General features: G+C 41.4%; 1 protein-coding gene across 10 annotated transcripts in view; it reads right to left on the bottom strand.

Annotated features, from left to right (window-relative positions):
• Positions 1–11831, bottom strand: part of PEX5L (peroxisomal biogenesis factor 5 like) — a 300042-nt gene that overhangs the window by 20844 nt on the left and 267367 nt on the right. For all 10 annotated transcript variants that reach the window (XM_060393390.1, XM_060393398.1, XM_060393405.1 and 7 more), the window contains 3 exons: positions 7877–8074; positions 7346–7511; positions 6800–6957 (listed from right to left, as the gene is read on the bottom strand). In XM_060393390.1, the coding sequence (XP_060249373.1) occupies positions 6800–6957; positions 7346–7511; positions 7877–8074 (522 nt within the window). The remainder of the gene's footprint in view (positions 1–6799; positions 6958–7345; positions 7512–7876; positions 8075–11831) is intronic.

Genomic DNA, 11831 nt, shown 5'->3' with positions numbered 1-11831 from the left:
ACTGAGTGACTAAATGCACACCCGTTGTTAGATCTATCCAGAAGTAAAGGGCACTGATGTAGCAATTTGGGCAATGGAAGGGAGTGGGTGTTTTCTTAATCACTCCTCTTCTGGATTTCTTGTGACCAAGCAAGAGAGGAGGATTTTTAACAGATGCACAAGGAAAGTTTACTTTGGAGGCACTTTCTGGCTTCCTCGGCACAGCTCAGATGATGACTCCATTTACTCTCATCATCCTAGGCCTGTAGGAACTCTGGGGAAGAAAGATGCTAGAATGCCCTCCTGCACAGGCTGCTCCCGCCCCAGTGTGTGGCAGTGGTCTCTGAGGTCTCCCTCCATGGGTAACAGCCTAGAAAAGTCTAGCCTTAGCCTGTTGGCCTTGTCAAGCAACTCTAGGTTTTTCTCATGAAGATAGTCTAAGCCTGTTCCCCAGCTTAAGAACTCAGAGGCCTTTGGGGAACTCAGAAGATTGTACATGTACAAGTATGAACAGTTCCAAATGTTACACACACACACACACACACACACACACACACGTATGTATGTATAAGTTAAAATTGTTTTAAATGTTATGTCACGATTAAGTAAAAGCACATTCATTTAAAAGCATTCTTCACTTTATAGTAGGTTTCCCTCATTATACTAATAAAAACATTACTATCAAAGGGGATGCAATTTATGTTTTCAATTGAAATGGGGACCTCACTTTAGAATGGCTCCTTCCCAGGTGGCTCAGTGGTAAAGAATCTGCCTGTAGGACAGGAGACGTGGATTCGATCCCTGGGTCAGGAAGATCCCCTTGGGAAGGATATGGCAACGCGCTCCAGTAGTCTTGCCTGGAGAATCCCATGGACAGAGGGGCCTGGCAGGCTAAGGTCCAGGGGTTCGCAAAGAGTCGGACACGATTTAGTGACTGAAAAATCCAGCCCTCACTTTTGAAAAGGTTAAGATTTTTTGGTCTAAGTTCTACTTTGAAGCTCCTACTGACGAAAGAGGAGCATTTTAAGCTCCGCCTCAGTTTCATACCAACAATTTCCACTCGTTATTTCAACTGTATACAGTATGAGGAGAGTGCTTGCCTTTGACTCTTTATAGAACATATGAGATGAGAAATAGCACAGGGTACAGGGCCATACACAGATACCTGCATTCTTGAGGGAGATGTTAGGTTCCAAGACCAGGGATATGGACAAATTGAGACCCGCTCTTGGATTTTTTCTGGGCCACATCTCTATTGAGGGTTGTTACTTCTTAAGGAGACCTAACTATACAGCAAGTGAAACTTGTTTTTAGAATGCATTTAAGCTTACGGTCTTTTTTTCTCAGGAAAAATGCAAGATGTTTATTATTTCACAAGATTTCCCATATCCTAAAAAGACCCACAAAGTATAGTCAAAACACTTTGCTGTTTGAAAGGATGTTCAAACTACCACACAATTGTACTCATCTCACATGCTAGCAAAGTAGTGCTCAAAAATCTCCAAGCCAGGCTTCAACAGTATGTGAACCATGAACTTCCAGACAGAATATTAAAAAGCAAAGACCTTACTTTGCCCAACAAAGGCCTGTCTAGTCAAAGTTATGGTTTTTCCAGTAGTCGTGTATGGATGTGAGGGTTGGACCATAAAGAAAGCTCAGTGCCAAAGAATTGATGCTTTTGAACTGTGGTGTTGGAGAAGACTCTTGAGAGTCTCTTGGACTGCAAGGAAATCCAACCAGTCCATCCTAAAGGAAATCAGTCCTGAATATTCTTGGAAGGAAAGAAAGGTAATACCAAAGAATGCTCAAACTACTGCACAATTGCACTCATCTCACATGCTAGTAAAGTAATGCTCAAAATTCTACAAGCCAGGCTTCAGCAATATGTGAACCACAAACTTCCATATGTTCAAGCTGGTTTTAGAAAAGGCAGAGGAACCAGAGATCAAATTGCCAACATCCGCTGGATCATGGAAAAAGCAAGAGAGTTCCAGAAAAATATCTATTTCTGTTTTATTGACTATGCCAAAGCCTTTGACTGTGTGGATCACAATAAACTGTGGAAAATTCTGAAAGAGATGGGAATACCAGACCACCTGACCTACCTCTTGAGAAACCTGTATACAGATCAGGAAGCAACAGTTAGAACTGGACATGGAACAACAGACTATTTCCAAATAGGAAGAGGAGTATGTCAAGGCTGTATATTGTCACCCTGCTTATTTAACTTACATGCAGAGAACATCATGAGAAATGCTGGACTGGAGGAAGCACAAGTTGGAATCAAGATTTCCAGGAGAAATATCAATAACTTCAGATATGCAGATGACAGCACCCTTATGGCAGAAAGTGAAGAAGAACTAAAGAGCCTCTTGATGAAAGTGAAAGAGGAGAGTGAAAAGTTGGCTTAAAGCTCAACATTCAGAAAACTAAGATCATGGCATCTGGTCCCATCACTTCATGGCAAATAGATGGGGAAACAGTGGAGACAGTGTCAGATTTTATTTTTGGGGGCTCCAAAATTACTGCAGATGGTGACTGTAGCCATGAAATTAAAAGACGCTTACTCCTTGGAAGGAAAGTTATGACCAACCTAGACAGCATATTAAAAAGCAGAGACATTAGTTCGTCAACAAAGGTCCATCTGGACCTTTGTCCATAGAAAAAGCAAAGGCTATGGTTTTTCCAGTGTTCATATATGGATGTGAGAGTTGGACTATAAAGAAAGCTGAGTGCTCAACAATTGATGCTTTTGAACTGGGGTGCTGGAGAAGACTCTTGAGAGTCCCTTGGACTGCAAGGAGATCCAACCAGTCCATCCAAAAGGAGATCAGTCCTGGGTGTTCACTGGTAGGACTGATGTTGAAGCTGAAACTCCAATACTTTGGCCACGTGATGCGAAGAGCTGACTCATTTGAAAAGATCCTGATGCTGGGAAAGATTGAGGGCAGGAGAAGAAGGGGATGACAGAGGATGAGATGGTTGGATGGCATCACTGACTCGATAGACATGGGTTGGGTAGACTCCGGGAGTTGGTGATGGACAGGGAGGCCTGCTGCTGCTGCTGCTAAGTCACTTCAGTTGTGTCCGACTCTGTGTGACCCCCTAGATGGCAGCCCACCAGGCTCCCCGTCCCTGGGATTCTCCAGGCAAGAACACTGGAGTGGGTTGCCATTTCCTTCTCCACAGGAAGGCCTGGCATGCTGCAATTCATGGGGTCACAAAGAGTTGGACATGACTGAGTGACTGAATTGAACTGAAGCTGAAGCTCCAATACTTTGGCCACCTGATGTGAAGAAGTGATTCACTGGAAAAGACCCTGATGCTGGGAAAGATTGAAGGTGGGACGAGAAGGGGATGACAGAGGATGAGATGGTTGGATGGCATCCCCGACTCGATGGACATGAGTTTGGGTGAGCTCTGGGGGATAGTGAAGGACAGAGCGCTGCAGTCCATGGGGTCGCAAAGAGTCGGACACAACTGAGCGTCAGAACTGAACCGACCAAAACGGACCGATTTAGCAAACAAGAATACAGGATGCACAGTTAAATCTGAATTTCAGATAATGATTTCCATTATTAAGTATGTAACATACAATATTTGGGAAATAACTTCTCTAAAAACATACTTATGTTTACCTGAGATTCAAACTTAGCTTAGGGCATTCTACATTTTATCTGGAAACCCTAAAATTGACCTGTTCTTTATAGGAGACTTTATGCTTGAGATGAAAAATTCACACCTCAGCGAAGTTTGTCCATTTCTACCTCTTATGGATTTTCATGGCCTCCTGCAAATAGCTGCCCTACTGTGAAGGCCAAGAAAGTATTTCATTGACCCCTCATATTTTTTTTCTACAGTAAGCAGTTACAATTAAAACTCATCTGGAAGCTTTGCAAAATATTCATGTAAAGGAGGCTCTTCTAAAGCTTAGCATGTACATCAATGAGGTTAGAACATTCCCTCACATCACAGATAAAAATAAACTCAAAGTGTTTAAGGACTTAAATACAATACGTGACACCATAAAACTCCTAGAAGAGAACATAGGCAAATCATCCTCTGAAACAAATTGTACCAGTGTTTTCTTAGGTCAGTCTCTCAACACAAAAGAAATAAAAGTGAAAATAAGCAAATAGGACCTAATCAAACTTACAAGGTTTTGCACAGCAAAGGAACCATCAACAATATGAAAATTTAACCCATGGACTGGGAGAAATGTTTGTAAATTATACAGCCAACAGGGGATTAACTCTCAAAATATACAAATAGCTCATACAGCTCAATATAAAAAACCCAATCAAAATATGGGCAGAAAACCTAAAGAGGTATTTCTCCAGAGAAGACATACAGGTGGCCAACAGTCACATGGAAAGATGTTGAACATTGCTAATCATTAGAGAAATACAAATCAAAACTATAATCACACTGATCAGAGTGGCTATCAAAAAGTCTACAAATAATAGTCTGGAGAGGCTGTGAAGAAAAGAGAATCCTCCTACGCTCTTGGTGGGAATGTAAAGTGGTCCACTATGGAAAACAGCATGAAGGTTCCCTAGAAAACTGAAAATAGGGTCACCATGTGACCCAGCAATCCCACCCTAGGCCATATATCTGGAAAAGATGAAAACTAATTTGGAAAGACACCCCCCCCCCGCAATGTTCACAGCAGCACTATTTAAAATAGCCAAAACATGGAAGCAACCTAAATGTCCACTGGCAGATGAATGGATAAAGGAGATATGGTGTATGCATATATGTATAAAGTGGAATAGTACTCAGCCATAAAAAGAATGAAATAATGCCATTTGCAGCAACATGGGTGGGCCTAGAGAGTGTCATACTGAGTGGAGTCAGCCAGAGAAAGACAAATAATATAATATCACTTATTTGTAGAATCTTAACAAATGATATAAATGAACTTATTTACCAAACAGGAACAGACTCATAGACATAGAAAGCAAATTTACGGCTACCAAATGGGAAAGGTGAGGGAGAGATAAATTGGGAGTTTAGGATTAACAGATACATACTGCTATATATAAAATAGACAAACAACAGGATTTACTGTATAGCATAGGGAACTGTATTCAATATCTTGTAATAAACTATAATGGAAAAGAACCTGAAAAAGAATACATATATATATATCTGAATTACTTTGCTGTACTAGAAGCTAACACAACATTGTACATCAACTATGCTTCAATTTTTTTTTTTGCAAAAGGCTTCCTTCAGTGAATTCAATACGTCTATGTGTACATACGCATTTATTTACATCTCTTCTTGTTCCAGAAGAAGGACCTAAGGTGTTATAAAATCTATATATACCACCAACCTAGTAAGTGAATAAAGGGAGTAAAAATAAGAAATCAGGTTAGGGAAATGGGAGTCAGGAATGAAGCTAATAGATGGAACATGCATCATCAGGCTGATGGGCAGGGAGGTGGCGCAATTTGACTCTGGCCCTTTGTGTGGCTGATGTAAAGAGGGCCCTTGCTGTGACACACTTCACAATGTCCACAGAATAAAACAGACTGGGTGCTCAGGAATCACTCAGCTATTCTTGGTTTTGACCTAAGTAAGATCACCTTAGAGGACAGAGTGCAATCTAGTGACTAATGTTCTTTCTAAGATCCTCTGAGTATAAATGCAGCAACTCGTTTCTAAAGTTTCAGTATTTGCCAGTGGCAAAATGCTCTTATGCGGTTCAGAGATGGCAATTCTTCAGATGTCAAAAGAGTACAATCCAGTTATGTGGCTCTCTCATGACTTATCTAAATGGTAATAATAATGATGATGATGGCAATGATAATGCTCAGACTAATGATGCCTGCTAGGTACTGAACATCAGTTCTGTGCTAGGCAATTACATTTAACCTGCACAATAATCCTGCAAGATAGGATCCTCTTTTATTTTTTCATCCAAGTGAAGAAATTGATGCTCAAGGTTATGTACCCAGACTTACAAAACCAGTAAATGGCAGAGCTCTGATGTGAACCCAAGTTTGTCTGATTCTAAAAGCCTGGCTCTGAGAATGAGAAAGGGTTTACATTTTTGTGTTAACACTAACATTAATTTTTCTTTTCCCTCACTTAAGTAATACCTGTTGATTTAGAAAATAGAAAATAAAAACCACCCAAACTTTTATTACTCAAAAGAAATAAAGGTAATTTATGCTCCGTGTTGATGGGGGAACAGATAGAGGATATACACCTGAAAGATAATAAGGAATCACGAGAGAAGAAGGAAGACATTCCAAACTTTAAACCCACCCGTTGAAGTTTTCCTTTTTTTTTTTTAAACTAACTTTACTTATAAATTAGGTTTGGAAAGTCTGGATTCTTGGTTGTGCTTTGCCAAAAACTGGCCCTGAGACCTTGTTGAGTCATTCTCTGTATTCCTCCGTTCCTAGCCATGGTTATTTTCCTCCTTACCTGGGAAATGAAGGGTTCCTTTTTTTCCTTACCTGGGAAATGAAGGGTTGGACTGCTTACGTTTCTCGAAGAGTTGCTCTTGGGGGTGTTAAAAACCCAGATGACTTGACCTAACTCCAAATAGATCAATCTCTGGGAGAGAAGCCCAAGAATCTACATTTTACAAGATCCCCTAATAATTGCTGTTCTCTAATGACTAAGAAACATGGAGGCGGACAGTTCCTGTCTCAAGAGCCCTCAGGATCTGAAGATCTGAAACTCACCCTTAACCAGAGGAGATTACTTCACAAAAGGAGGTATTTTTACTGAGAAACAACCTTTCAGATTAGTCAACCTCAGCCCTGAGTGTGACTCTCAGCATTAGCCTGCTGCCATACTTCACCTGTAGGCGCCCAGATTGATACAGCTTATCCCCAGGTTGTATCTGGACCGGATGAAGCCCGGCTGAATCTCCAGTGCTCGTGTATAGGCCTCCACAGCCTCCTCACTGCGGTCTCCATTTGCCAAGGTTGCCCCAAGACGGTTCCATAACGAATAGTCCTGATGAAAAAATTTGAGCTCTCTTAACAACTTGTACAAGCCACAATGACACAGTATTCCAATAGTCCTGGTTGAAGGATGATAGCTAAAAATGTATCAGTGCTAATGGACAAGGACCATGACTGGTGAATTACTCAAAAATCTTTATGCACAACCCTCTGAAATGACTTTCATTCATTAAAGAACAGCTACCATTTGATGCTATCAGGCAATTTGTGTTTCTATTTTAGGTCTCTTAAGTATTAACATCCACAGTAGCATATCATTAGTACTGATCACTTTAAACCACTGGATTCAGGGAAATAAAGTGTAGCAGAAATGCACAAAATGTAACTTGTGGAAACTTACTTATAACAGAGAATCTTCTGGTTTCTTGCTATGCACTTACCTCTGGTCGAACAGTTAAGGCAGCATTAAATGCGTCTATTGCTCTATTAAATTCTCCACTCAGGTGGAATAGCACCCCCAAGCCTGTCTGCAGATCTGGGTCAATCACATCTCCATTTTGGTGGGCAGCTTCCAGGTATAATTCCTTCACTCCTTCCAGAACAGAGCTACAAGGAAAACAAATCAGATTTGTTGGCCAAATAGTCTGAACACAAATGATTTACTTTTTCCCATACCTAATTCTCAGTCTTTATAAAACCTGGCACACTGGTATTTATTGTAAGTTATTTATATGCCCGAAGCATTTGGCTTTGAAATATGGTATTCAGATAAACATCTAGGAGTGTCCACAAGTAGATCATTTGTCCAAAGTTTGGTTCTGGTCTCTGATCAAACTTTTTAGTCAGTGCTGCTTTTCAGCAAAATGCTACCCTACCCACCATCCTGAAATGCGTGGTTGGAGGACCTGAGGCTTGTTAGTTGCCCTGAAGCTGACTGACTGTACATGGATGTAATTTAACAAGAAGGATACCTATCAACTGGAGACTTAGACATCCTCCGGGTAAGGCCTGGAGAGCCCTTCTTGCTCTTCACAAGGTATTTGTACTTTGGATTCTGCTTAATCCAGTTCTTTAAAGCTTCACAAGCATCTTGCTGATGGCCGGTGTTAGTGTAACTCACAGCCAAGGCCATCAGAGCTTTCAAGTTGTTGGGCTGCAATTCTAAACACCTGAAAGAAGAAAATAAAAGCCAATTTCAGAATTTTCTGGAGCCAGAGTTTGAAGTTCTTTAGAAAAATTAAGGTCTTTATTGATTAAATGGTACAAAGCATCGCTCAATTTCTAAGTCTCTGGAAAATAACCATACTTATCTACATAAAAATTGGGACTTCTGCCCATTTCTAAGAGTCACAACTCCAGTCTTATGAGTGCTAGATTTGGTGATTTTAATGAGATGGTTTAAAATGTGGCTAATCCCCTCACATAATTTGGTAGTAATTAATTTATCTAATGGGAAGTAGGGAATATCATTATTTTAAAGCTGCTCTTAGCAACTAAACAACTGCTATCAATATATTAAATGTATCTTATCCAAAAAGCAAACTGACTTGAACTAAATTTGGATGTTAAGATGTAAAAGATTGTACAATGCTTTGTAAAGGAGAAGGAAATTCCCAGGGTTTCTAGACTACTAATGTGGGTTTAGGAGGCAGAGGATCCCCCTCATGCTAACCCACTAGCCTCTGGCAAGGGCTTTTCAAACTCTGATGTGCATGAAAATCATCTGGGGATCTGGCAAAATGTAAATTCTGATACAGTAGGCCTGGGGGCCAGCCTGAGGCTGTGCAGGTCCAACAGGCTCCCAGGTGATGACAATGCTGGTAATCTGTGGAAAAGACTTTCATGAGCAAGCCCTCAGTTCAGTTCAGCTGCTCAGTTGTGTCCCACTCTTTATGACCCCATGGACTGCAGCACGCCAGGCCTCCCTGTCCATCACCAACTCCCGGAGTTTACTCAAACTCATGTCCATTGAGTCAGTGATGCCATCCAACCCTCTCATCCTCTGTCATCCCCTTCTCCCACCGTCAATCTTCCTAGCATCAGGGTCTTTTTCAATGAGTCAGTTCTTTGCATCAGGTGGCCAAGGTATTGGAGTTTCAGCTTCAGCATCAGTCCTACCAATGATATTTGGGACTGATTTCCTTTAGGATGGACTGGTTGGATCTCCTTGCAGTCCAAGGGACTCTCAAGAATCTTCTCCAACACCATCGTTCAAAAGCATCAATTCTTCGGCGCTCAGATTTCTTTATAGTCCAACTATCACATCCATACGTGACTACTGGAAAAACCATAGCTTTGACTAGATGGACCTTTGTTAGCAAGGTAATGTCTCTGCTTTTTAATAAGCTGTCTAGGTTGGTCATAACTTTTCTTCCAAGCAGCAAACATCTTTTAATTTTACGGCTGCAGTCACCATCTGCAGTGATTTTGGAGCCCTCCAAAAATAAAGTCTGACACTGTTTCCACTGTCTATTTGCCATGAAATAATGGGACCAGATGCCATGATCTTAGTTTTCTGAATATTGAGTTTTAAGCCAACTTTTTCTCTCTCCTCTTTCACTTTCATTAAGAGTCTCTTTAGTTCTTCTTTGCTTTCTGCCATAAAGGTGGTGTCATCTGCATATCTGAGGTTATTGATATTTCTCCCGCAGTCTTGATTCTAGCTTGTGCTTCATCCAGTCCAGCATTTCTCATGATGTACTTAACTGCATATAAGTTAAATAAGCAGGGTGATAATAATATACAGCCTTGATGTACTCCTTTCCCCATTTGGAACCAGTCTGTTGTTCCATGTCCAGTTCTAACTGTTGCTTCCTGACCTGCATACAGATTTCTCAAGAGGCAGGTCAGGTGGTCTGGTAGTCCCATCTCTTTCAGAATTTTCCACAGTTTGTTGTGATCCACACAGTCAAAAGTTTTGGCATAGTCAATAAAGCAGAATTAGATATTTTTCTGGAACTCTCTTGTTTTTTTGATGATCCAACGGATGTTGGCAATTTGATCTCTGGTTCCTCTGCCTTTTCTAAATCCAGCTTCAACATCTGGAAGTTCATGGTTCACATACTGTTGAAGCCAGGCTTGGAGAATTTTGAGTATTACTTTGCTAGCATGTGAGATGAGTGCAACTGTGCAGTAGTTTAAGCATTCTTTAGCACTGCTTTTCTTCGGGATTGGAATGAAAACTGACCTTTTCCAGTCCTGTGGCCACTGCTGAGTTTTCCAAATTTGCTGGCATATTGAGTGCAGTACTTTCACAGAGCCTCATCTTTTAGGATTTGAAATAGGTCAACTGGAATTCCATCACCTCCACTAGCTTTGTTCATAGTGATGCTTCCTAAGGCCCACCTGACTTTGCATGAAACTAAGGGCCACCCAAGACGGATGGGTCATGCTGGAGAGTTCTGAAAAAACATGGTCCACTGGAGAAGGGAGTAGCAAACCACTTCAGTATTCTTGCCTTGAGAACCCCATGAACAGCACGAAAAGGCAAAAAGATAGGACACTGAAAGATGAACTCCCCAGGTCCGTAGGTGCCCAGTATACTACTGGAGATCAGTGGAGAAATAACTCCAGAAAGAATGAAGAGACGGAATCAAAGCAGAAAAAACACCCAGTTGTAGATTTGACTGGTGATGGAAGTAAAGTCCAATGCCGTAAAGAGCAATACTGCATAGGAACCTGGACTCTTAGGTCCATCAATCAAGGCAAATTGGAAGTGGTCAAATGGGAGATGGCAGGAGTAAACATTAACACTTTAGGAACCAGCAAACTAAAATGGACTGGAATGGGTGAATTTAACTCAGATGACTATTATATCTACTACTGTGGGCAAGAATCCCGTAGACGAAATGGAGTAGTCCTCATAGTCAACAAAAGAGTCTGAATCTCAAAAATGACAGAATGATCTGTTTATAAAGCAAACCATTCAATATCACAGTAATCCAAGTCTATGCCCTGACTAATAATGCTGAAGAAGCTGAAATTGAACGGTTCTATGAAGACCTCCGCTGCAGATGGTGACTGCAGCCATGAAATTAAAAGATGCTTACTTCTTGGAAGAAAAGTTATGACCAACCTAGATAGCATATTCAAAAGCAGAGACATTACTTTGCCAACTAAGGTCCACCTAGTCAAGGCTATGGTTTTTCCTGTGGTCATGTATGGATGTGAGAGTTGGACTGTGAAGAAGGCTGAGCGCTGAAGAATTGATGCGTTTGAACTGTGGTGTTGGAGAAGACTCTTGAGGGTCCCTTGGACTGCAAGGAGATCCAACCAGTCCATTCTGAAGGAGATCAACCCTGGGATTTCTTTGGAAGGAATGATACTAAAGCTGAAGCTCCAGTACTTTGGACACCTCATTCGAAGAGCTGACTCATTGGAAAAGACTCTGATGCTGGGAGGGAATCAGGGCAGGAGGAGAAAGGGATGACCCAGGATGAGATGGCTGGATGGCATCATGGACTTGATGGACGTGAGTCTGAGTGAACTCCAGGAGTTGGTGATGGACAGGGAGGCCTGGTGTGCTGTGATTCATGGGGTTGCAAAGAGTTGGACACGCAGTCTGACTGCATGAACTGAACTGATGAAGACCTCCAAGACCTTCTAGTGCTAACACCCCAAAAAGATGTCCTTTGCATTATAGGGGACTGGAACGCAAAAGTAGGAAGCCAAGAAATACCTGAAGTAATGGGCAAATTTGGCCTTGGAGTAGAGAATGAAGCAGGGCAAAGGCTAACAGAGTTTTGCCAAGAGAATGCACTGTTCATAGCAAACACCCTCTTCCAACAACACAAGAGAAGACTCTATACCCAGACATCACCAAATGGTCAATACTGAAATCTGACTGATCATATTCTTTGCATCCAAAGATGGAGAAGCTCTATACAGTCAGCAAAAACAAGTCTGGGAGCTGACTGTGGCTCAGAT

Source organism: Ovis aries, chromosome 1 (genome assembly GCF_016772045.2).
Source record: "Ovis aries strain OAR_USU_Benz2616 breed Rambouillet chromosome 1, ARS-UI_Ramb_v3.0, whole genome shotgun sequence".
Taxonomy (NCBI): domain Eukaryota; kingdom Metazoa; phylum Chordata; class Mammalia; order Artiodactyla; family Bovidae; genus Ovis; species Ovis aries.
Note: the sequence above shows the minus strand (reverse complement) of the source record. Positions and strands in the feature narration are given on the sequence as shown.